The sequence below is a fragment of the Nomascus leucogenys genome, chromosome 14 (genome assembly GCF_006542625.1).
Source record: "Nomascus leucogenys isolate Asia chromosome 14, Asia_NLE_v1, whole genome shotgun sequence".
In the NCBI taxonomy this organism is placed as follows: domain Eukaryota; kingdom Metazoa; phylum Chordata; class Mammalia; order Primates; family Hylobatidae; genus Nomascus; species Nomascus leucogenys.
The window spans coordinates 47,309,048-47,335,587 of NC_044394.1; the positions used below are offsets into that span (position 1 = coordinate 47,309,048).

Consider the following 26,540-nt stretch of genomic DNA (forward strand, 5'->3'; position numbering starts at 1 on the left):
TCGTTGCAAGCAAGTCGTTAAATCCAGCCCACACATGAGCAGAGAGAAAATAATGTCTATCTTTTGAAGGGAGGAGTACCAAAGAATTTGTGGACATATTTAAAACCACTATACCGAGTATTTCCCAGTGAGTGGTTGGGTACCCCCAAAGCTAGGTGAAACATTCTCAGGTGGTAAGTGACACAGAGTTTTCAAAAATTTTGATACTTCTGTGTTCACCTTAGTGTACCTTAAAAAGTTTAATAAGGCCAAGTAACACTTGGTTTCACAGATACCACTGCTTAAACATGAAGTCAACTGATGGCTTTAAAACAGGCATGCTGCTGCCATTAGCTGTGTTTTTGCCCATTTTTCTTTTGGGATCTTAGAATTTATCTAGCAAAATCTATGTCTATACACTCATATAGTAAGGTTAGTAGCCCTATATCTACTTAAAAATGAAGTCTATTGAAAGCTGACTTAAGGAAAAGTATGAGGAATCTGAATCTGGCAAACACTTCGGATAAGTACACAAAGGACTGGTGCTGTTGCTGCTGAGAAGTTGTGCAGGTGTCTTGAGACCAGGGATTAGCCCAAGCACCCCTGTGCTGTGGTGTCCACTGGGGGGCTGGACAGGAAGAGCTGGAAGGTGAGGCCAGTGGAGGGAGGAGGGGGCAGGCTGGCACCAACACTGCTTTGGGACATTCCAGCTCAGGACACACATGCAGACCCAAACCGACAACCCGATATGGAACCAGATCCTGACCTTCCGGATTCAGGTATGGCTCCTCCATCATGCCCACCCTTCTCCCACATTCCCTAACATAGAAGGGAAATTTGGATGGTTGTGTGGGGGTGAAGACAAGAGGGTGGGGGCCAAAAAGCATGGCAAGGGGGACTCTGCCTGATAGGGAGCATGAGGAAGCCGAGGACATATTATGGAAAACTTTACCTTTTACAGCTTTACTGAGTTATCATTGACGTACCTATATCAATGGTATGTATGACTTGTAGATATTTAAAGTGTACAATTTGGCTGGGCACGGTGGCTTACACCTGTAATCCCAGCACTTTGGGAGGCTGAGGTAGGCAGATCACTTGAGCTCCGGAGTTTGAGACCAGCCTGGACAACAGTGGCGAAACTCGACTCTACTAAAAAGATTAAAATTGGTCATGGTGACATGCGCCTGTAGTTCCAGCTACTCGGGAGGATGAAGCAGGAGAATTGCTTGAACTCGGGAGGTGGAAGTTGCAGTGAGCTGAGCCGAGGTAGTATCACCTACTTATTTGAGCAAACACTTCAGCTAAGTAGGTGATAACAACCTGTTGCTCAAGCCAAGCCACTGCACTCCAGCCTGCGCAACAGAGGGAGACTCAGTCTCAGAAAAATGTAAAAGAAAAAAGAAAGACAGAGAGAGAGAGAGGAAGGAGAGAGGGAAGGAGGGAAGGAAGGAAGGAAGGAAGGAAGGAAGGAAGGAAGGAAGGAAGGAAGGAAAGAAAGAAAGAAATGTACAATTTGATACATTTTAAAATATGTACACATCCAGGAAACCCATCAGTACAATCAACATAATGAATATATCTATCACCTCCAAAAGTTGCCTAATGCCCCTTGGGAATCCCTCCCTGTGATTCCTATTCCACACCCTCCCATCCCCAGGCAACCACCAGTCTGCTTTCTGTTACTACGTATTAGCTTGCATTTCCTAGTGTTTCATAGAAATGGAATCATTCAGTAAGTAACCTTATTTGTCTGACTTCTTTCACTCAGCATAATTATTCTGAAATTCATTCATGCTGTTGCTGTGTATCAGTGGTTCATTCCTTTTTGTTGCTAAGTAATATTCCATTGTATGGATGTACCACAGTTTGCTTATCCCTTTCCTTGTTTATGAACATTTCCGGTTTGGGGCTGTTACAATGAAGCTGTAAACACTTATGTACAACCCTTAGCATAGACATATGCTTTCATTTCTCTTAGGTAAATATGTAGATGCAGAATGACTAGATTCTATGGTAGATGTATTAAGCAATGAGTGGGTCATACAACTGAACTTTCCAGAGAACCTAAATGTGCCCTTTCACCCACATATAAAAACAAAACAAATCCCTTTAAAGACACATTTTAAATGATAATATACATTTTCTTATCTTCTCAGCAACTTGCCCTGAATATAATTAGAGCTTTTTGTTGATGGCCTGGAGCCATTATGGGAACATAGTTATTATCCTGGGCTATCTACAGTACCCGGCTACTTGTTCCTACACTAAATGGCTCCGAGATACTTTCTTTGTGGGGTTCTGTAGTCTGATTTTGATCGCCTTTCTTTTTTTTTTTTTTGAGACAGAGTCTCACTCTGTCGCCCAGGCTGGAGTGCAGTGGCGCGACCTCGGCTCACTGCAAGCTCCGCCTCCCGGGTTCATGCCATACTCCTGCCTCACCCTCCCGAGTAGCTGGGACTACAGGCGCCTGCCACCGCGCCCGGCTAATTTTTTGTATTTTTTTTAGTAGAGACGGGGTTTCACCGTGTTAGCCAAGATGGTCTCGATCTCCTGACCTCGTGATCTGCCTGTCTCGGCCTCCCAAAGTGCTGGGATTACAGGCGTGAGCCACCGCGCCTGGCCTTGATCGCCTTTCCATCTGTCTCTGTCACCTATCAGCTGTTGTGGATGACAGTTCTCTTGAAGGTGGAGCCTTACTGGCCTTTTGACTCTAAGTCAGGCTTCTAAGAACTGTGTGTAAAATAAGAACATAGTTCTGAGAGATAACTTGAGCTGAGAGATAACTTGAGCTCTCTCATAAGTGCAGGCACACAGGAATTTGTGTGACATGGATTTGGCAACCCAGAGAGTGTTTTGCTTCTTCATACCTTACATTGTGAAATATGAAATTAGCTAATGCGCTCCTCTTCTCCCTCCTGTGAACCTCCCTCCTTGCTGCTTCTAGTAGCTACCCAGTCTGTCTTCCTGTGAGTCATCACTTTCAACCATTCCTCATAATCCCTGCCTCCTTGGATGATTTTATAGACTCTGAAAGTAGCAAGACATTTCAGAAGAGGCCTAGTCCATCCCCCATCCTTGCCAAGCTCCCTCCCACATTTTCCGGCCTGTGGTGAGGGCACAGGGCTGGGATCCTCAGATGCTCTGTGGCTGTTCAGAGCCTTGGGGAAATCTTTTTTCATCTTCTTTGTTCATCTTTTTTTTTTTTTTTCTGAGACACAGTTTCACTCTTGTCACCCAGGCTGGAGTGTAATGGCGCGACCTTGACTCACTGCAACTTCCGCCTCCTGGGTTCAAGCTATGAGTCGCTGGGACTACAGGTGCCTACCACCAAGCCTGGCTAATTTTCCTATTTTTAGTAGAGACGGGGTTTCACCATGTTGGCCAGGCTGATCTCTAACACCTGACCTCAGGTGATCCGCCCGCCTTGGCCTCTCAAAGTGCTGGGATTACAGGCATGCATCACCGTGCCTGGTTTATTATTTATTCTTTGAGGAGACAGATATACCGCTGTTTAAAAAGTTGATGGCTAGACGTGATGAAGACATTCTAGGTCCACGGCCTCTCCATGAGATGGTTTGGTGAATGTGCATTCAGACTGCGAGGGGCTGTGCGAGGACAGTAATATCTACCAGCCCACAGTCAGGGCAGACTCAGAGGTCAGAGGGGCCTGAAGCTTATGCAATTAGGGGACTTTTTTTTTTTCTTTTTGAAATAAGTTCTCGCTCTGTCGCTCAGATTGGAGTGCAGTGGCATGATCATGGTTCACTGTAGCCTCAACCTCACGGGCTCAAGCAATCCTCCCACCTCAGCCTCCTGAGTAGCTGGGACTATAGATGAGTGCCACCACACCCAGCTAATTTTTGTATTTTTTTTGTAGAGAGAGGATTTCATCATGTTGCCCAGGCTGCTCAAGTGATCTGCCCACTTCAGCCCCCCAAAGTGCTGAGATTACAGGTGTGAGCCACCATGCCTGGCCAGAGGGCCATTTTAAAAGCAAAAATACAAAATGATCATGTGACAAGTTCCAGGCCCCTCTCAGGACCTTGCAAGGGGCCCATTCAAATGGGAGGCCCAGCTGGGCGAGGTGGCTCACACCTATAATCCCAACATTTTGAGAGCCTGACGCAGGAGGATTGCTTTTGCCCAGGATTTCGAGACCAGCTTGGGCAACATAGTAAGGCACCTGTCTCTACAAAAAAAAAAAAATTGTTTTTAATTACCTGGGCTTGGCGTCAGGTGCCTGTAGTACCAGCTACTCAGGAGGCTGAGGCGGGAGGATAGTTTGAGCCTGAGAGGTGTAGGCTGCAGTGAGCTATGATCATACCACTGCACTCCAGTCTGGGTGACAGAGCAGCACCCTGTCTGAAACAAAACAAAGCAGACCCCCAGAAAACAAATAAGAGGCCCTAAAGCCAAAGCTCGATTAGCTTGGTTCGAAATCCAGCTTTTCTATGATGAAGTGGCTCACTGGTAACTGAGCCAGGACTTGCTCCCAGACCCGAGACTCCCTACCTGTTCTTAAAATCTCCACGAGGACCAGACCATCCCAATGTGTACTCACCGCTCCTCTCTCCTTCCCTCCACAGCTACCCTGCCTCTCCAGCTACATCAAGTTCAGAGTCTTGGACTGGTGAGCAACCTGGTGGAGGCTGAAGCACACAGGGAAGGAAGAAATGAGAGCTGGGCCGGGGGCTCAGCCTGAGGAGTATGTTTCTCTCCAGCCACAGGAAGGACTGCCCGGATGAGATTGGGACTGCCAGCCTGTCCCTCAACCAGATCTCGTCCACCGGAGAAGAGATAGAAGGCAAGCAAAGCCTCGAGCCCACTTCCCACGCCCCTCGTCCTGCGCCCGACCCTTCTCACTCTCTCTCTTTTCAGGAGTGTACTCTGGCTTCCTGCCCTGCTTTGGCCCCAGCTTCCTGACTCTGCACGGGGGTAAAAAGGCCCCTTTCAGGATCCAGGAAGAAGGCGCTGTAAGCTTCTCACATCAGCTCTAGGGGACAGTGGAGGTAGAGCTTCCCCATGTAAAGCAGTAGGGCCTGGGACGTGCCCCGAGGCCCCGGCCCTGGTTTCTGTCCCTCGGGGTCTTGTGGAGGACGTGAAGCCTGTCCATGAGCAGCCACGTGCATGTGGGACAGGCGTGGGGGCACGAGAAAGGGGCAGGCGGAAGCTCTGGGCTTTCCCTGAGGAAGGGGCTTTGAGAGGAGACCACGGTAAGATTTTCAGCAGGTGGGAAGGGTGCGAAGGACGGAGGACACAGCACAGGCAAGTGTGAGGAAGCATGAGGTTATTTAGGAATGGTGGTAAATGCCAGAAACCCAACTCGAACTGGCTTGAACCCGGGGAAAAACAAGAGCCCTGTCCGCCCGGATCTACTGTGGATCCCAGTTTCTGACTGTGCAGAGGCCCTGGGAAGGAATGAGGCAGGAAAGGATGCTGAGGAAGAACCACAGGCATTGGTCCTCAAGGCCACTAGGAGGCCCTCACTCTCCTTCCCTCCCACCTTATTCCCTCCTGCCTCAGTCAGGTTTCCGGGCTGGGAACCTCACCACACAGCCTCTAGCAGGGAAGGCCAGGGAAGCATTCTAATTGGCCTCCTTAGGTCATGTGTGCTCCCCTTGGATCACTGTTGCCAAGGAGGCGGGGCAGGCTCTGATTGGCCAGGCGGGTAGCACAAACTCAGTGGTAATCACAGTTACCACCCAGCCTGAAGCATTGTGGGAGCACGGTCCTCCATGGGGCAGGCAGGTTCCCAGGGTACAGAAGAGGGCTCAATGCCCAGAGGTTTCCCGGCGTGGAGGTGTCTGGAATTCTTCTCCGGGATTGTGGTTGGAGTAAGCCCCGGGCAGGCAGTGACTGGACAACCTTGTCTTTGCCTCAGGGGTTTCAAAGGAGATTGGCCTGTTCTTTTTTTCTCACCCCTTTTCTCCCTTTTCCTCTCACTTGCCCTAGTGTATTCCCGACTCTGTTAGGGATGGTTTAGCTTATCGAGGCCGAGTCTTCCTGGAGTTAATCACCCAAATCAAGTCCTATCAAGACTCCACGATAAAGGATCTCTCCCATGAAGTGACCAGGATAGAGGTAACTGCGGAAAACAGGTAAACCAGGGAAAAACAAGAGCCCTGTCTGCCCCGGATCTACTGTGGATCCCAGTTTCTGATCGTGTAAAGAGGCCCTGGCCACTGGCTGTTGAGTGTGTAAGGATGCTTGATCAATCAGCCTGATTATTTACTAAGCCCCTGCTAGTGGCTTCATGCTGCACCAAATCCCGGTGGTTGGGGGACCCTGATGGAAAAGATAAGGTTTCAGTTTTAAGAAATGCCTAATCTGGGCAAGGTGCTGTGGCTCATACCTGTAATCCCAGCACTTTGGGAGACCGAGGAGGGAGGATCACTTGAGTCCAGGAGTTTGAGACCAGCCTGGGCAACATGGTGAAACTCTGTCTCTACTAAAAATAAAAAAAATAAAAAAATTTAGCTGGGCATGGTGGTGCATGCCTGTAGTCCCAGCTACTAGGGAGGCTGAGGCAGGAGAATCACTTGAACCTGGGAGGCGGAGTTTGCAGTGGGCAGAGATTGTGCCACTGCACTCCAGGCTGGGCAACAAAGCAAGACTCTGTCTGAAAAAAAAAAAAAAAAAGAAAAGAAATGCCTAATCTGGGCTGAGCGCGATGGCTCACACCTGTAATCCCAGCACTTTGGGAGGCTCAGGCGGGCGGATCACTTGGGGTCAGGAGTTCAAGACCAGCCTGGCCAATATGGCGAAACCTCATCTCTACCAAAAAAATACAAAAATTACCCAGGCATGGTGGCTTGCACCTGTAGTCCCAGCTACTTGGGAGGCTGAGGCAGGAGGATTTCTTGAACCCAGGAGGTGGAGGTTGCAGTGAACCAGGATCATGCCACTGCACTCCAGCCTGGGTGACAGAGCAAGACTCCATCTCAAAAAAGAAAAAAAAAAAAAGGAATCCCTGATATGGTTAAGGAGAAATTGTGTTAATTCATGACCTAGTTTCTCAGGGCTTTGTAAAACACTCTAAGGGATATGGGGAGGGCTACTTACTGAGGCAGCAAGGGGCAGGAGGAGCAGTAACAATAGACTGGAGGAGAGTAAGTTGGGGTCACCCAGTCAAGAGAAACAGGAATACAGCCTTGTTGGCAGAGAGCTAGAGATGAGGTGGGTAGGTTTCAGAGACCCTTTGGAAACAGAATGGCCAGAGCCAGTGACCAACAGAACGTAAGAAGTGAGGCTGACTCCGCTAACTGAGGCCCATTTTCTGCCATGGGTGACGAGGTAGTCAGGGGTGCGATGCACCAAGGTGGGCTCTCTAAAGAAGGAGCAGGTATGAGGGAAATGATGAAACCCATCTCTGACATGTGATGTGAGACATCCACATAGACCAGCTTTGGAGCCTGCTAGACACAGGGATGTGACATCAACACACCAAGGTTTGAACCTGTGGTAGTGGAAGAAATTGCCCAAGGAGAGTAGGTGGAATGAAAGGCTATGAGGATGCCACAGTCTAAGAGGCGGGTGAAAGAGAAGGGATTTGCAGAAGAGGTTGGACAGGAGCCTGCAGAGGCAGACTCAGGAGTGGAGATTTGCAGAAAGGAGTGACCAGCAATCTCGAATGTGGCAGAGAGAAAGGGCGAGGACTGAGAGATATCTGCTGGTTATTAGGAAGATGTCAGTAGCCTTGGGTCAGGAGAGAAGCTGGGCTGCCATAGATGGGAGGGAGAGGTAGGAGCCAGTGCACAGAGACAAACCTTCTAAGAAACCTGATTGAAAAGCAGGGCGTGGGAGGCTGAGATAGGAGGATTACTTGAGCCCCAGGAGTTTGAGACCAGCCTGGGTAACATAGTGAAACCACATCTCTAAAAAAAAAAAAGTAAATTTTTTTTTTTTTTTTTTGAGATGGAGTTTCGCTCTTGTTGCCCAGGCTAGAGTGCAATGAGGCAATCTCAGCTCACCACAACCTCCACCTCCTGGGTTCAAGCAATTCTCTTGCCTCAGCCTTCTGAGTATCTGGGATTATAGGCATCCACCACCACACCCGGCTAATTTTGTATTTTTAGTAGAGATGGGGTTTCGCCACATTGGCCAGGATGGTCTCGATCTCTTGACCTCGTGATCCACCTGCCTCAGCCTCCCAAAGTGTTGGGATTACAGGCGTGAGCCACCACGCCCGGCCTCAAAAGTAAATTTTTTAAACGTGAAAGGAAATGAGAACAGGTGGTAGCTAAATAGGGGTTCAGATGGGAGAGGGAAAGTTATTTTTTTTCAATAGGGGAAACCTGAGCTAGTGAACAGACTGGGGGAATGCAAGAATGGGGCAGAGGTTGGCAACGGAAACGAGGGGCTGATACAATGGACAGGAAGCCCAAGCAAGCACTTGGTGAGAACAGCCGAATTTGGGGGGATAGTGGGCAGCTGGAGCAGGAAGTGGGAAGGTTCAACCTTTCTGGGAGTATGTGTGTGTGTCTGTAAAACCTCAGCCCTACACCCCTATCCACATTGTGTCTTCTGAGAGAAAGGGTTTAGGCAAAAAGGAGGAAGCATCTCTACTTGGAATGGGGATGGGGTGGCCCAACTGAGAGCCTACCCTAACAAGGGAGGAGGCCACCCCCCTCCCCAGCCACCTGATTTCAGGAAGGGAGGGAGCCACAGCTGGCTGGGTGGAGGGGCCAGGTGATGGAAGTCCTAGAGGAACTGCCCTGGATCAGCCAGGTGCGAGGGAGCCTCTGACGGCCTTTGAGAGGGAGAGAAGGGAAGATGGCTTTAAAAGAAAAAGTACCTCATCCTTGCCTCCCCGCCCGTCAATATAACCCTTGGCTTATGTACTGGGGATGGGGGGTGGGGGCGCTTATTGTTTTAGAAGCACCAGAACCGCCAAAAGTATGGGCTGTGCGTCATCTTCCTCTCCTGTACCATGATGCCCAACTTTGAAGACCTGATCCATTTCGAGGTCAGCATTGGTCACTATGGGAACAAGATGGACCTGAATTACAAGCCTCTAGTCTCAAGCACGCAGTACAGCCCAGTGATATATGATGGTAATTGTCAGATTCAGGCAAAGAGTAGAGAGCAGCCACTGCATGCCAGGCCCTGTGCTAGGCTCTCTCAGGGGTGTTAGCTCATGGAAGATTCATAGGCATTATTTACCTATATTTCACACATGAAAAAATGAGGTTCAGAGAGGTGAAGTCATTTGCCAAACTGAATAGCTAGCAGGTGGTGAACCCAAGAGTCGAAACTAGGTCTTGACATGAAGTCCTTCTCTACACTGCTTTCCACACTACAACTTCACCAACCCCATCTTTTCCCCTACTCTGAAACACCTCTCATCCATCCATCCTCCACCCACCAATTCATGCATCCATCTGTTTTTTTTTTTTTTTTTTTTTTGAGACAGAGTGTCGCTCTGTTGCCCAGGCTAGAGTGCAGTGGCACAATCTGGGCTCACTGCAAGCTCCGCCTCCCGGGTTCAGGCCATTCTCCTGCCTCAGCCTCCCGAGTAGCTGCAACTACAGGCGCCCACCACGATGCCCGGCTAATTTTTTGTATTTTTAGTAGAGACGGGGTTTCACTGTGTTAGCCAGGATGGTCTCGATCTCCTGACCTCGTGATTCGCCCGCCTCTGCCTCCCAAAGTGCTGGGATTACAGGCGTGAGCCACCGTGCCTGGCCGCATCCATCTATTTTTTATCCATCCATTCAGCCACTCAACTCCCACCCACCCACTTACCCCAACATCCAACCAACTACCCCTCCAGCCATTCATTCACTCATCCAATATATACTTATTGCACACCTATGTTAGGCACTGTAGAGCAGCGGCTCTCAGAGAGCAAGCCCTGGGCCAGCAGCATCCGCATCACCTGGAAACTTGTTAGAAATGCAGATTCTTGACCCCACACTAGCCCTAGAGAATCCAATAACCTGGGGAAGAGGCCCCACAGTCTGTGTTTTATCAAGCCCTCCAGGTGACTGGGGTGCATGCTCCAGTTTGAGAACCACTGCTGCAGAGCACTGCCGTCTCACTTTCATCTTTTTCATCTTTACCATCTCATCACCCATTCTGAGCGTTTCTGGGCAACCCACTTCCCTAACTGTCTTTTAAAAAAGCTTTATTGAGATATAATTCACAAGCCATACAATTCGCCCATTTAAGTTTGCACAATAGTTTTTTCATATATTCACAGAATCGTACAACCATCACCACAATCAATTTTAGAACATTTCCTCATCCGGAAAAAGAACCCTATGCCCATTGGCAGTCACCCCCCGTTTATCTCCCACCTCCCCAGCCCTATAGGCAACCACTAATCTTTCTTTTTGTTTTTTTGTTTTGTTTTGTTTTGAGACAGAGTGTCTCTCTGTTGCCCAGACTGGAGTGCAGTGGTGTGATCTTGGCTCACTGCAACCTCCGCCTCCCGGGTTCAAGCGATTCTCCTGCCCCAGCCTCCCGAGTAGCTGGGACTACAGGCATGTGTCACCACGCCTGGCTAATCTTTTGTATTTTTAGTAGAGACGGGATTTCATCATGTTAGCCAGGATGGTCTCGATCTCCCGACCTCAGGTGATCCACCCACCTTGGTCTCCCAAAGTGCTGGGATTACAGGCATGAGCGACCGCACCCAGCCATCTACTTTCTGTGATTGTAGATGTTCCTATTCCATACATATCATATATGGAACATATAATATGTGGTTCTTTGTGAATGGCTTTCACTTAGCATGTCTACTTGATTTTTGTATTATGAAATAGGAAAAAAAGCATATGAAATGCGTATGTATAGTTTAAAGAAGAATAATAAAATGAGGGAAGCCGAGGTGGGAGGATCACCTGAGCCTGGGAGGTGGAGGTTGCAGTGAGCCAAGATCGCACCACTGCACTCCAGCCTGGGTGACAGAGTGAGACCATGTTTAACCAAAAACTAAAAAAAAAATAATAAAATGAGTACCTATGAACTCACCACCCAGCTTAAAATATAGAAAACTATCAGCATCTTAGAAAGGGTCCCTGTTTGCTCTTCCCAGATTCCTTCACCCAAGAAGTAACCATGACCCTGACTCTTGTATTAATCACCTTCTTGCTTTTCTTTTTAATTCTTCACCTATGAATGAAATCCTAAACATGATACTGTTTTTATATTTTACATAAATGGACTCTTTCGGTCTGTATTCATCTGTCTTAAAAATCTTCTGCTCAACGTTAAACTTTGTACGTGGGTATGTGTACTGCAGTTCATTTTCACTTCTGCATAAATTGCACTGTGTGCTTATACCACAAAGTGTGTGGTATATGTAGGCATTTAGGTTGTATCTTTTTTTGCTATTATAATAATTTTGTTATAAACATTCTTGTGCATGTCTCCTGGTTACAAGTGCAAGACTTCCTCTAAATTGTATACCTAGGAGTGGAAAAGAAACTCAAAGCAAAAGTGATTATACCAAATTACACTCTCCTCAGCATGGTATGAGAATTCCTATTACTCTACATTCTCACCAGTATTTGATATTGCCCAGCCTTTTTTAAAAAAAAATTAATTTTTTTTGAGATGGAATCTTGCTCTGTTGTCCAGGAGGGAGTGCAATGGTGCAATCTCAGCTCACTGCAACCTCCACCTCCCAGGTTCAAGCGATTCTCCTGCCTCAGCCTCCCAAGTAGCTGGGATTACAGGTGCCTGCCATCACGCCCGGCTAATTTTTGTATTTTTAGTAGAGATGGGGTTTTGCCACGTTGGCCAGGCTGGCCTTGAACTCCTGACCTCAAGTGATCTGCCCGCCTGGGCCTCCCAAAGTGCCAGGATTACAGGCCTGAGACACTGTGCCCAGCCTATTTTTAAAATTGTTTATGGAGACAGGGTCTCACCATGTGGCCCAGGCTAGCACCACCACACCTAGCTAATTTTTCATAGAGATGGGATTTCACCATGTTGCCCAGGCTGGTCTCAAACTCCCGAGCTCAAGCAGTCCACCCCCTTTGGCCTCCCAAAGTGCTGGTATTACAGGCGTGAGCCACCGCGCCCAGCCCTGTTGTTTATCTTTAATTTTATAGTTAGTACATTATGTGGTCTAAGAAATATCTGTCTCAAGATCATGAAAATTGTCTCCTCTGTTTCATTCTACAAGCTTTATCGTTTTATCTTTTTTGTTTGGGTTTATGATCCAGTTTGACTTAATTTTTGCATATGATATGAGGGAGGAATTTAGATTATTATTTTTCTCTATACAGATAACCAGTTGAGCACCATTTGCCTGAGAGACTATTCAGTCCCACATTGAATTACTTTGCCACCTTTGTTGAAAATCAGTTAACCATATTGATCTATTTGCCTATCCTTATCCACCACAACCTCCGCCTCCTGGGTTCAAGCGATTCTCCTGCCTCAGCCTCCCAAGTAGCTGGGATTACAGGCATGCGCCACCATGCCTAATTTTGTATTTTTAGTAGAGATGGAGTTTCTCCATGTTGATCAGGCTGGTCTCGAACGCCCGACCTCAGGTGATCTGCCCGCCTCATCCTCCCAAAGTGCTGGGATTACAGGCGTGAGCCACCGGGCCCGGCCTAGTTGTTCTTTTACAAAATAATTTTGGCTATTGTACAAGTCTTTGGGTTGGACTTTGGTTGAAAATGGGTTACTTCCCATTTTCCTATTTTAGCATAAGCTCAACAATTTCTACAAAAAAGGCCACTGGAATTTCCCATGTTCTTTTGTTTTCATCAGGTATTTTTTGTTTTGTTTTTAGTATTGCATTCTATCTATTGACAATATGTATCTTTGGATTAGTTTTAGTGGTTGCTCAAGGAATTACAATATTGACCCTTAACGCATCATAGTCTACTTTGAGTTAATAATATGCCACCTCACAGAAATAATTGTTTTATTATATGTAATATACCATGCAATTAATTACAGTATAATTGCATTGATACCTTACATTATCTTTGTTATACCTTTTTTTAAATATTTTTGGGACAGAGTCTCATTCTGTTGCCCATTCTGTTGCCCAAGCTGGAGTGCAGTGGTCTGCCTCTTGGGTTCCCAGGTTCAAGTGATGCTCCTGCCTCAGCCTCCCCAGTAGCTGGGATTACAGGAGTGTGCCACCACACCCAGCTAATTTTTGTATTTTTAGTAGAGATGGGGTTTCTCCATGTTGGCCAGGCTGGTCTCGAACTCCTGACCTCAGGTCATCCACTTGCCTCAGCTTCCTAAAGTGCTGGGATTACAGGTGTGAGCCACCATTCCCGTCGTATCTTTGTTATACATTCTGGAATTGGCTTGCTAAAATTTTGTTGAGGCTTTTGCATCTATGTTGATGAGTAAAATCTTATTTTGTTAGTAATTTATTTAATGATGTAATTTACGTACCACAGGATTCTCTTGTTTTGTAGTCACTCCCCTGTTCCCACCCCCAGGTCCACACAACTACTAATCTACTTTTGTCTCTGCATATTTACTTTTCCTGGATATTTCATATAAATGAAATTATACAATATGTCATCTTTTGCATCTGGCTTCCTTCACTTGGCACAATGTTTTCCAGGTTTATCCATGATGCGGCATGTATCAGTACTCCATTCCTTTTCATTGACAAATAGTATTCCATCATATGGATGTACCATCCATCATTTGTTAATCCATTCATCAGTTGATGGGCATTGTTCCCACTTCTTAGCTATTAAGAATAAAGCTGGCCAGGCACGGTGGCTCACTCCTGTAATCCCAGCACTTCGGGAGGCCGAGGCGGGCAGATCACCTGAGGTCAGGAGTTCGAGACCAGCCTGATCAACATGGAGAAACTCCATCTCTACTAAAAATACAAAATTAGGCATGGTGGCGCATGCTTGTAATTCCAGCTACTTGGGAGGCTGAGGCAGGAGAATTGCTTGAACCCAGGATGGGGAGGTTGCAGTGAGCTGAGATCACACCATTGCACTCCAGCCTAGGCAACAAGAGCGAAACTCCGTCTCAAAAAACAAACAAACAAACAAAAGAATAAAGCTGCTGTGAACATTCGTATACAAGTCTTTAAGTGGAATGGCTTTTTAAGAAACTGCCAAGCTTTTCTAAAGTGGCCACACCATTTTATATTCTCCTAGCAATGTAAGATGATTTCAGTTTCTCATTTATTATCTGTCTTTATTTATTATAGTAGGCACACAGTGGTACCTCATCGTTGTTTCAATCTGCATTTCATGTAATGACACTGAGCATCTTTTCTTTTTTTTTAAATTTTTATTATTTATTGATTTTTTTTTTGAGACCGAATCTTGCTCTGACACCCAGGCTGGAGTGCAGTGGGGCAATCCCAGCTCACTGCAACCTCTGCCCGCCCCCCGGGTTCCAGCAATTCTCTTTCCTCAGCCCCACCAAGTGGCTGGGACTACAGGCATGTGCCACCACGCCCGGCTAGTTTTTGTGTTTTTCATAGAGACAAGGTTTCACCATGTTGCCCAGGCTGGTCTCAAAACTCCTGGGCTCAAGCGATCCACCCACCTCGGCATCCCAAAGTGCTGGGATTACAGGTGTGAGCCACTGCACTCGGCCTATTTTTATTTTCTATTCTTTGAGACAGGGTCTCGCTCTGACACCCAAGATGGAGTGCAGTGGTGCGATCACGGCTTATGGCAACCTCTGCTTCCAGGGCTCAGGTGATCCTCCCACCTGAATCCCAAGTAGCTGGGACTACAGGCGCGCACCACCACACCTGGCTAATTTTTGTATTTTTAGTAGAGTTTCTCCATTTTGTCCAGGCTGTTCTTGAACTCCTGGGCTCAAGCAATTCCTCCACCTTGGCCTCCCGAAGTGCTGGGATTATGGGCATGAGCCACTGTGCCTGGCCACATCTTTTCATATGCTCATTAACCATTCATTTATCTTCTTTAGTGATATTTGTATTCAAATGTGTTGCCTGTTTTTAAAGTGGGTTGTTTCTCTTATTATTGAGTTGTAAGAATTCATTATATATTCTGAATACAAGTCCTGTACCAGATATGTCATTCGCAAACAGTCTGTGGCTTGTCTTTTCATTTTCTTAGTAGTGTCTTTTGAAGTGCCAACATTTTTAATTTGATAAAATCCAATTTATTTTTTCTTTTATGGTGTTATATCTAAGAACTCTTTGGTTAACTCATGATTGTGAAGATTTTTCTCCTATTTTTTCTTCTAAATTTTCTAGTTTTGGCTGGGTGTGGTGGCTCACACCTGTAATCCCAGCACTTTGGGAGGCTGAGGCAGATCACTTGAGCCCAGGACTTCAAGACCAGCCTGGGCAACATAGTGAGATCCTACAGAAATTTTTAAAAAAATTAGCTGGGCATGGTGACACACACCTATAGTTTTTTTGTTTTGTTTTGTTTTTTTGTTTTTTTTTTTCGAGATGGAGTCTCGCTCCATCACCAGGCTGGAGTGCAGTGGCGTGATCTTGGCTCACTGCAACCTCTGCTTCCCAGATTCAAGCAATTCTCCTGCCTCAGCCTGCCGAGTAGCTGGGATTACAGGCGCGTGCCACCACGCCCAGCTAGTTTTTCTATTTTTAGTAGAGATGGAGTTTCACCATGTTGGTCAGGCTGGTCTCGATCTCGTGACCTTGTGATCCACCTGCCTCGGTCTCCCAAAGTGCTGGGATTACAGGCATGAGCCACCGCGCCCGGCCACACCTGTAGTTTTTACGGTTTTACTTCTTACACTTATCTGTATGATTCATTTTGAATTAATTTGCATGTGAATATCCAGTTGTTCAAGCACCATTTGTTAAAAAGACCATCCTTTCCTCATGTGTTTTCCTAGGTTACATGTTAAAATACTTACTCTGTTCCATTGTTTAATTTTCTACATCAGAGGCTCCATTTATGGGTTTAGTGATTCTCCTTGGTTTTATCTGTATCTCTCATTTTCTCCCTGATCCTTTTTTGACCTATTCTTTCCATTTCATTTCGGTTACTTTTCTTATTTCTATCCTTATATCCATGCCCCTCACTGAATTGTCTGCAGCGTCTAATCGCCCGTGGACTACTTATGTTACCTTCCCATCTCTGTTTTTGTTTTCTCTTCTACTTGTTTTCTGAAGTTTCCGGTTCACATTGCCCCATGTGTGTCCTGAGCTCCTTCAGGGAGTGTGTTTTTGCTGGCACTTTCTGCAATCTGCCCCTTCTCAGCATGCTTCCCGCTGTCTGTCTGGCTAGTCGCATCCCGCAGGTGGCTGCTGCTGCTGCGCTTCACCCCTTGGCCTCGGTGGTGGTCACAGTTGCTTTTGGCAGTCCTTACGTGTATTTTGAGTCTGCAGATTATATCTGTCTCCTTGGTTTGATGAAAATTGAGTTATTTTCCTTCTCCTTGTTGCTTTTGTAAGTTCTCCAAGAGTAGGAGAGGAAAATTGCTGTTGTGTATCCTCACACTGAGAGCCCCAGGCACGCATCTCTGCTTATTTATCATTCAAGTCTTTCACTCAAAGGCCAGGGTCTGAAACTGGTGTCTTACAAAAATCCCGGAAAATTATATTTTCCCTTTGAAAATTACCTCTTCCCCACTGTATCTCCTTCCAGAACTCACTCTGTCCTCTGTGGACCTTCTCATTCCGTCCTTCACATTTTTAAATCTCTTCCATATTTTTCATCTTGTCCTCTCTCTGGGCTGCATTCTAGATGATTTCTTCTAGATCTTCGTAGAAAGTCTGTAGGTGACCATTCTGTTTAAATTACTCGGCATCTCCCTTTTTCCCTTCCCCACTTTTCTTCTTAGCATTTTCCATGTTTGACACACTGTATTTTACATACTGATTTTCGGTGTTTTGCCCCACTATTTTTTAATTTCTTACTTTCAGTTCAGGTAGAACATACCTATGGAAAAGTACACAAACCAAAGTGTCAAGCTCAGTGAATTATCACAAAGCAAACATGCCCTTGTAATAGCACTCAGATCATGGAGCGGGAGCACTCCAGAGGCCCCTGTGCCCACCCCACCCCACCAAGGCCCTCTAGATCATTCGGATCAAAAGGAGCAAGTATCAAGCACGCATAAATGCAGCTCGAAACACTTTGCTCAACCACAGCCACTCCTCACCTCCATGGCATGACCATAGTTCACTGCAGCCCTGAACTCCTGGCCTCAGCCTCCCAAAGCACTGGGACTGCAGGCGTGAGCCGCCGTGCCCTGCCTCTTTAAAAAATAATAATTATTATTATTATATAAAAAATCATATCATGTGTATTCTTTTGTATCTGGTTTCTTTTGCTCACTGTTCTGTTTGTGCAGTGTGTTCACAGATCCAGATGACATAGGGTATAGTCATAGCTCATTCACTGACTGCTGTGTATTATTCTATTGTGTGAACGTACCATAATTTATTTATCTTTTCTACTACTGAGAGATTTTTGAGAGATTATTTATTTTATTTATATATTTATTTATTTATTTGAGAAGGAGTCTCACTCTGTTGCCCAGGCTGGAGTGCAGTGGCGTTATCTCGGTTCACTGCACCGCCTCTCGGGTTCAAGCAATTCTTCTGCCTCAGCTTCCAAAGTAGCTGGGATTACAGGCACACACCACCACTCCTGGCTAATTTTCATATTTTTAATAGAGATAGGGTTTCACCATGTTGGCCAGGCTGGTCTTGAACTCCTAACCTCAGGTAATCTGCCCACCTCAGCCTCCCAAAGTGCTGGGATTACAGGTGTGAGCCACCGTGCCTGGCCCTTTTTTGTTGTTGTTTTCGAGATGGAGTCTGGCTCTGTTGCCCAGGCTGGAGTGCAGTGGCTCAATCTTGGCTCACTGCAACCTGCGCCTCTTGAGTTCAAGTGATTCTCCTGCCTCAGCCTCCCAGGTAGCTGGGATTACAGCTGCCCACCACCACATTCAGGTAATTCTTTTTTTATATTTTTAGTAGAGACAGAGTTTCACCATGTTGGCCAGGCTGGTCTCAAACTCCAGACCTCAGGTGATCCCCCCGCCTTAGCCTCCCAAAGTGCTGGGATTACAGGCATGAGCCACCGCACCCGGCCAAGAGATTTTTTGAGAGATATTTTGGCTGTTTCCAACTTTTGGCTATTATGATGAGAGCCGCTATGAACATTTTTCTCCATGTGTCTCAATGATGCTGTATATGCCCTTCTCTTGGGTGTATACCTAGGAGTGGAGTTGATGGGTTAGGAGTATGTACACTGGTTCTCAGCTGCTCACTTTCTTGGAACTTTGTGGGCATTCTCTGAGGTCTGGCTAAAGTTTCATTCTCCAGAGAGGATTGGCTTGCTTATTCCAGTTACCTGGGACGCTGCCAAGCGGGGACCACTTTATTTTTATTTGTTTATTTATGACCACTTTGTTTTATTGATTGGTTGAGACACGGTCTCACTCTGTCACCCAGGCTGCAGTGCAGTGGCATGATCACGGCTCATTGTAGCCTCAAACTCCTGGGCTCAAGCCCACCCCAGCCTCCTGGGTGGCTAGGACTACAGGTATGAGCCACCATGGTTGGCTAATTAGAGACAGGGTCTCGCTCTGTTACCCAGGCTGGTAACAAACTACTTGAAACCATTTTAAATTAAATTTTTTGTTGGACACTCTTCAGGCTGCACAGATAACATGAGCACCGAATGCCAACGTCCATGAGGCCCCACTTGCTGCAAATTTTGGGGAAGATTTTCTTCCCCTCCACCCAGAGAGCCACACTGGAGACAGGCAAGCTTCCCCACTGTCCCCTCCTGTGTGATGGGTCAGTTCTCATTCCCCGGCCCCAACGGCTTAGGGTTTGGAGTTCGTGCTCTGCATGGTGTATGACTGCCGTAACAAGGTACTACAAGCCAGGTGGATTTAGACAACAGAAACTCATTCTTTCACACGTCTGGAGGCCAGAATTTCAAAGTTAGGGTGTCAGTGTTGATCCCTGCCGAGGGCTCTGAGGGAGAATCTGGCCATAGCTCCCTCCTGGCTTCTGGCGGTTGCTGTGGTCCTTGGTGTTCCTGGGCTCGCAGCTGCATCCTGCCAGTCTCTGCCTCCGCTCTCACACGGTGTCTCCCTGTGTCTGTCCTCACTCAACTGCCATCTCTCTGTCTCCCTTCTTATAAGGACCTCAGTCATTAAGGGCCCACCCTGCTCCAGTAGGACCTCATCCTAACACATTACATCTGCAAAGCCCCCCACCCCCCAAATAAGGCCACATGCTAATGTCCTGGGGTTTGGGACTTGAGTACACCTTTCCCGGGGGGGACACAGCCAGTCTGTAGCACATGGGTCCCTGTTAGACTACCCACCCTGGTCAGCCCTAGGCTTTCTCTTCTGCCCCCCGTTCCTCCCATAGTTGCCAAAGAAAAGCACAAGTTCTCCAAGAACTTTCCAGAAATTTGGAGAACAAAAGCCAGCGTTGGCTTCTGCCTGCCTCACAGATTTTCGGCATGTTAAGTGTTCGTTTTCTATGGATTTCTGCCTCTAAGGCTGACTCGGCAGCAGTGCGGTTCAGAATCTTTTACGTTTGGTTTCGCGTCCACCTTTCAATAAGGAACATGGCGAGGGAACCCAGTCTGTGGTACCCATCAGTGGTGTTTATCTACACTTGCTCCCCCTGCCCCCGTCCCACCCAGAGGCGTGCCCTGTTCCCCCACCCCTGGCATCTCGCTTGAGGTTCAAAACCCAGGGCTCTGGAGCTAGGCACCTGCGTTATGACCGCCTGGCTGTGCCACCTCAGGGAAACTGCTTCCCATTGCTAGCCTGGATTTTCCCACTGTAAACTGGGGACTCTGGAAGACCATGTGACAATGAAGGGTCAAAGTGCACACATTCTCACATTCTCAGTTGGGCCCCAGCCCAGCCTCCCAGCTGGAGGGCTCCAGTTAGCATTGTTAGCAGGTCGCATCTTTGAGGGTGAAGTGGTCCAGAGAGGTCCTCGGAGGGAACACAGTGAGAAGAGACCTCCCAGAATCCCCCAGACACCCCATCCCTCCATGTGTCTCTGTGTTTCAGGGAACATCTACCATTATGTGCCCTGGTACAACACCAAGCCTGTCGTGGCCGTGACCTCCAACTGGGAGGACGTCAGCTTCCGCATGAACTGCCTCAACCTCCTCCACTTCACTCGGGACCGCCTGGTGAGTGGTGCAAGAGCCGATGCTGGGAAGGGTTCAGAGTGTGGCTGGGAGACTTGGGAAACTGCATCACAGTGGCAGGAAACTGGTCACACAGCTCATTCATGCATTCATTCCACACTGTTGAGAAGAACATGCCAGAAGCAGGGCTAGGCACTGAAGACACAAAGATGATTAAACACAGCCCCTGTCCTCACTGTCTAGGGAAGTTAGACATGCAGGCAGTGACTGTGCAGTGCAACTAGGGCTATGATGGAGATGCGGGTACCAGATGCTATAGGGTCAGAGAGAGAAGGTGGGGAGAGGAGAGGAAGAGTGGATAGTCAGAGGAGGTGTGCACAAAGGAGGTGACACATCAGCAGGGTTTTGAAGAATGCATAGGATTTTGTTGGGGACTGGGTGGGGGTAGAAGGGAATAACGTGCAAAGCCGTGGCAATGTGGTGGTTTCTGAAGTTCGGCAGGATCGGGGGGAGGCATGGAGGTGACATGAAGATAAGACCATAGAAGCTGGAAGGAGTGAGATCAGAAACGATCTCAGGTGCCTGTTGGGAGTGTAGTTCTCGGGACCCACCTGGGGCTGGCACCTCTGGCATGACTTTCTCACACCTATGTGGAGGTCAGGGCTCTGCAGTGCTTCCCAGTCTTATCCCATCCCAGCTTCTTGCCACCTGTTTCTTCTGTTGGGTAGCAGGAAGGATGTGGGGGGTTCCTAGCCTCGGAGTTGTGGACAACCTTGAACTGATATCACCAGGTTATCCCTCAAAGTTCCCAAGGTCATGGCTGAAAACATCTTGGGCCAATCAGCCCTATGGCCTGTCCAGCTGGGCTCCATGCTGAGGCGGGCTCTCTCACCATTTCTCTCCTGTTGGGCAGAAAGCCAACCTGGACACCCTGAAATCCACGCGGAATCGGAAGGACCCAGCTCTCCTCTACCAGTGGGAGAAACTGCTGAGGGAGCTGGCGGAGGACTGCAAGTAGGAATGGGGGCACTCCGGGATACAGCTGGCCTGGAGCTGAGCCAGATCTGGACCTAGGGGCTCAGAGCAGTGCCCTGAACACCTACCTCCCCCCACCCTCCTCGGGGAGGAGCACTGCTCAGACCTCTCCCCAGCAGGAAACCCCAAGAGTCGCTTCTCCCTTCCCATTCAGGTCCCTGCTGCCCCACACCCACACCCGAGGCTCCTACCAAGCCAGCCTGTCCCCTTCCTCCAGACAAGCCCACATAGCCCCACCTCCCTGCAGGCCCTGGGAGGGTGGGAGAGGACTGGATGAGAACCCAGGGCTGGACACACAGCGAGCAGGCTTCCTATGGAGCGTAGGAAGGGCTCCCCGGCCAGGCCAGGCCAGCAGCAGATGGGGGCAGGATCTTGAGGCCAGGAGGGGCACACTGGCCTAAGGCAGGGCAGGAATGGTGACACTGGGAGGCAGTAGAGAGGTCCAGCCCCTGCTACCCTGTCCTGGCCACAGGCGCCCTCTGCCCTGCATGACCTATCAGCCCAAAGCTACCAGCCTGGACAGGAAGAGGTGGCAGCTCCGCAGCCTCCTCCTGCAGGAACTGGCCCAAAAGGCCAAGCAAGCCAAGCCCAAGGACATGGTGGCCACAGCGGAGGACTGGCTGTACCGCCTCAACGCCGTGCTCCCTGAGGTGGGTGCTGCACACACTGGCCTGGAGCAGGGCTGGGAGCCGGCTGCGCGGGGCCTGACATTCTCCTGCCTCGGCAGCCCCAGATGGGCCTCCCTGACGTGATGATTTGGCTGGTGGCCAAGGAGCAGCGAGTGGCCTATGCACAGGTGCCTGCCCACTCCGTCCTCTTCTCCCCGGCAGGGGCTCTGCACTCCGGCAGGCTCTGCGGGAAGATACAGACACTCTTCCTACAGGTGGGAATCAGGGGCTCCTCAGCGGAGAACAGGGCTGAGAAATGCCCCCAGAGGAGCCCCTGAGCTTGCAGGGCAGCCCTTATGGGGCCTGTTTCCCTGGTCCCTTAACCAGGTGGAATGGGGTTGAAACAGTCCCCAGAGGAAGAGAGGGGTCTGTGGCTGTCAGCGTGTTGGGTGATGCCAAGTCCATGTACCTCCTAAATGTTCCCCAAATCCACCTCCTCGCTGGGCGTGGTGGCTCACAGGTAATCCCAGCACTTTGGGAGGCCAAGGCGGGTGGATCACCTGAGGTCAGGAGTTCGAGACCCAGCCTGACCAACGTGGTGAAACCCCGTCTCCACTAAAAATACAAAAAAAATTAGCTAGGCATGGTAGTGCATGCCTGTAATCCCAGCTACACGGGAGGCTGAGGCAGGAAAATCGCTTGAATCTGGGAGACGGAGGTTGCAGTGAGCTGAGACTGTGACACTGCTCCAGCCTGGGTGACAGAGCGAGACTCCGTCTCAAAAAAAAAAAAACAAAACAAAACCAGAAAACAAATCCACCTTCTCTGTCATCCTCATGGCTGCCACTTGGTCCAGCCCCTTGTCATCTCTTCCCTGCACCGTGATGGGGTGATCTCCAAAATATTTAATGTCTGTAAGGTTTGGCACCAGCCCATCATATCAGATGCAAGCTATAAATAAGACTAAACACCCTGACCACCACCCCCACCCCTGGCTGTGACAGTGGCCTCCCTGCTTCTAATCCTCCCTGGGGGGATGTGGGGGCCACTCCCTCCCCCTTCAGAGACTCCCTGGCTCCCCACTGCCTCCTGGAGAAGGTGCCACCTTGCGGCCTGGCCCCTGGCCCCTGTGCCTGCATCCATTCTCTCTGGCCCATACGCTCAACAGTAAGGACACTCTGAGCTTTCTTGGCCCCAACTGTACCTGCCCTTTGCCCTCTCCACCAACGTGCAAGCCTCCTTTCATGCCCACCAGAGTCCTTCACATCCCACAAGAACCCCTGAGACATGAATCCTGGCTCTATGTGGCCCTAGGCCAACTCCTGACCATGGCCTCAGCATGCTGCTCCGTAGAATGGGCCTGCCAATCACCGTGCCCTCCTCATGGTGGGGTGTGAGGATCCAGGCCTACGATGCACACTGGGCAACTGGCACAGTGCCGGCCCATAACAAGCACACAAGGAATGTCCATCAGTCCCATTATCAACGTCCCTGCCACTCCCTCTGTGAGGCACTCCCAGGCTCTCTGCTTCATGGCTCCCAGGGTGGAGCCACCCCACTCGGAAGGGCAGAACAGAACTCCATGCCATTCACTTACAGCTCCAGCACTCAGCTCAGTGAAGGCCCTGCTTCCAGGGCTCGGGGGGAAGGGGAAGGTACAGCCCACTCGGGGTGGCTGGGGTGGCGTTCAGGGTGTTTAGTGCCCCTGTGGGACCGATCGGCCTCTGGCTCAGTACCCAGAGGGTGAAGGACAGAAGGATGTGCTCCCAGCTCACCTCCGGGTCTGCATGTGGCTTGGCAATGTCACAGACAGCAAGGACCTGCAGCTGCTCCGCCAGGGTGACATGGCGGTGTACGCCGAGATGGTGAGTGGTGAGCGGCAGCCCAAGGCCAGGGCAGGCATGCGGGGGTGGAGGTGGGGTGGCCTCGTCGGGAAGAGATGGCCTCCCTGCAGGGCATTTGGCGTGAGGAGGGAGGGTGTAGCTGCAGTGGCCCTGCACTGAAGAGGAAGAAAAAATTCCTGACTGAAACTGAGGGCTAGGAGAGAGTCTGATGGAGGAGGCAGAGACTAAAGCAATCTCGGACGCTGCCAGCTCTGGTCTCTTGTTGATCCTCCATACACGTGTGGAGACAAAGGGGGCGACTAAGTGACCTCTGGGGCCTGGTGCCCCTCTCCCTGATGCAGGTTTATTCCGAGCTTTCTCCTAGTTCATCAACAGCATGTGAAGTGAGCAAGGCTCTGACTTGCAGGGGCCTCACCCATCACCAACAGGGCAGCCCGGGACCCCTGCAGGCCCCAGTGGGGTCTCAGAAGGTGAAGGACTAGAATGGTAGAGGAGCAGGATCTGAGGCATCTGCCCACAGAACCATCAACCTGGGGACTGGGTGGGCAGCGGCCAGGGACTGCTCTAGAACCAGAGGAAGGGAGATGTCCTTGGCTCCCGGGGGGAAGGACATGGCTCAGGAAGCCACGTGAACAGCAGAGGGGAAATAAGATTTGAGTGTCAGGCTTTTTAACTTACTGAATTAAAACATACGTTTGCAGTGTCTAAATTGCATGTGTAGATGGATACATCATAATATGTCTAACCAGTTCCATAGGTCTTGGAGGTACAGAGGCGGAGAGGGGTTCAGGGTGAGGGGCAGGGAGCAGGGCCTGCGTGCTCAGCGGGCACCAGAGGACTGGGCCGGTGCCTTTGATGCCAGCTGCCTGCTCCCTCTTCACTGCAGACCCTGGGGAGCCCAGCTCTCCTGCACCACCCACCATTGCTGCCTCTGGGCCTTTTCATCCACACTTTCCCTGCTGAGCACGCAGGCCCTGTTCCCTCCCCTTCACCCTGGACCCCTCTCCACCTCTGCGCCTCCAAGCACTACATAGATATCTTATGATATCTCTGTCCACACATGCAGCATCCACCCCACTCTGCCAGCTGAGTGATCCAGGGAAGGATTGACCTCTGAGCCTCAGTGCCCTCACCTGTGCAATGGGGACATGGCCCTTTCTTGCCTGGCTACCACATTTTTAGGATGCCCCTGCAGCCCAGAGTCAGGGGGCCCAGGGGAGGCCCATGTCCCCGCACTTCGTGCTGAAGGAGGTGGCCACCCTGACAAGCTTCCCTCCCGTAGTACGAGAATCAGGCCAAGTATAAAGACCAGTGGGGGCAGCAGGGGCTGTATCGCTGCCCCAACTTCTCGGATGTCATGGGGAACAAGACCCTCCCCATGACGAATTTCCAGCCACCCCTGGGATGGCACTGGCAGGACAGCTGGACAGTGGAACCTCAGAGAAGGTAAGGCCAGAGGGGGCAGGCTTCACTGGAGGGGACACTTCACCTGGGAGGGCCAGTCCGCGGCAGCCCAGAAAGATGGGTACCTAGCCCCTAAGCCTGGTGCCAGAGGGCCAAGGTGCACCAGGCCAAGGGCCCTGCCCACCACTCTGTCCTGCATGCCGGGCCCTGCTGGCCCTGTCCTGCCCAGAGCAGGTGGGGATGCCAGGTATGGGAATGCTTGGCCAGCAGAAGACAGCCCCAGGGGCTGCTCGGGGAGGTGTGCTGGGAACTTGGGGTCTCTCTACCCCCAGATTCCTCCTGGACATAGACATCAACAAGAGCCAGGTGCTGGAGGAGGTATATGAGAACCAGGGCCGTGACACCAGAGGCGTCTGGGGGCCTGCCGCCATCCCAAACACAGACGTGGTGAGCAGGGTCGAAGCTGCCTCAGGGGTTGGGGGGCAAGCAAGGCCACCAGGCGGGGCGCCTTGGAAGCTGGGGGTCCCAGTGGAAAGGTCTGAGCCCTATGCCCTGCACTGTGTGGGGCCCTGGGTGAGCGCCAGCCTTCAGGCCCTCTCTCTCAGCACTCATGGGGTGAGGGGCTTGTAGAAATACCTTAAATAAGACTGAGAAACAACAAAAGGGAGGCAATGTTTCCTCCTAGGCCTCCTTCAAAGGTGCTGCTTACCACAAAGGAGAGAATCTGCTTGGGGCAGGCTAACCCAGCACTGCCCAGTAGAACTTTCCGTGATGATGGAAATCTTCTATATCTGCACGTGTGGCTATTGAGCGCTTAAAATGGGGCACTAGTGAGATGAAGGAAATAAACTTTGAATTTTAACTCATTTAAGCTAGAGTAGCCCCAGGCAGCTGGTGGCTACTGTATTGGGTAGTGTGGGTTTAATGGATCTCAAAAGCATGCTAGTCTCCCCTTTACGATGAGGAGGAGCAGTTTCCAGTGCAGAAAAGCAGGTCCTTGGAGCATATTCAGTGATGGCTCTGGTGGTATGAGGTGTAGCAAGCACAGTCTGGCCCGGAGTGGGAGGCTGCTGCAGCCACAGCAGGCACGCACACAGGTGTGGGAAGAGGGAGGGAGGGCAGCCTCCTCCCAGCTCATGTGCCCCTCGCTCGCCCTCTCTGTCCACCTGCAGAATGGACAGCCCATGGAGGCCCGGGAGAACGTGAAGTGCCCCCAAGGCTGGCACTTTAAGAAGGACTGGGTGGTGGAGCTGAACCACGCAGTGGACAGTAAGGGTCAGTTGTTTGGTCAGGGTTGGGATCGGGAGAGACCAGGGCCTCAAAATCACGGCAGCCAGCAGGGTGGGATCAAAGCAGCCAAGCCCTCAGTGGGATACGCCTAAATTCCTGGGGCCCCCTGGCCTCCAGAGCTGGGTCTCCAGCATTTCCTTACACATGGTCCCCAGTTTTGAGACAGCACAGGCCATCAGTGTGTCCTGAAGCCTGGCCCAGAGCAAGGCGTGGCAGATGCTGGTGAACAGGAGGCTGTCACATGGTGGCTGAATTCACCCACAGCAGCTCCACGGCAGGAATGATGATGGGCTGCAAGTCTCAAGGCCCGGGCTCAAGATGCAAGCTTTGCTGCT

General features: G+C 49.9%; 1 protein-coding gene across 1 annotated transcript in view; it reads left to right on the top strand.

The window, feature by feature from the left end:
• The window catches only part of FER1L5 (fer-1 like family member 5), a 57,975-nt gene that overhangs the window by 17,459 nt on the left and 13,976 nt on the right, over window positions 1-26,540 (top strand). Inside the window, exons 14-27 of the mRNA XM_030828435.1 lie at window positions 690-758; window positions 4,569-4,612; window positions 4,704-4,786; window positions 4,861-4,955; window positions 5,935-6,063; window positions 8,858-9,035; window positions 19,942-20,066; window positions 20,938-21,038; window positions 21,532-21,709; window positions 21,787-21,942; window positions 23,401-23,532; window positions 24,794-24,957; window positions 25,248-25,362; window positions 26,088-26,190. Coding sequence (XP_030684295.1) covers window positions 690-758; window positions 4,569-4,612; window positions 4,704-4,786; window positions 4,861-4,955; window positions 5,935-6,063; window positions 8,858-9,035; window positions 19,942-20,066; window positions 20,938-21,038; window positions 21,532-21,709; window positions 21,787-21,942; window positions 23,401-23,532; window positions 24,794-24,957; window positions 25,248-25,362; window positions 26,088-26,190 — 1,672 coding nt within the window. The remainder of the gene's footprint in view (window positions 1-689; window positions 759-4,568; window positions 4,613-4,703; window positions 4,787-4,860; window positions 4,956-5,934; window positions 6,064-8,857; window positions 9,036-19,941; window positions 20,067-20,937; window positions 21,039-21,531; window positions 21,710-21,786; window positions 21,943-23,400; window positions 23,533-24,793; window positions 24,958-25,247; window positions 25,363-26,087; window positions 26,191-26,540) is intronic.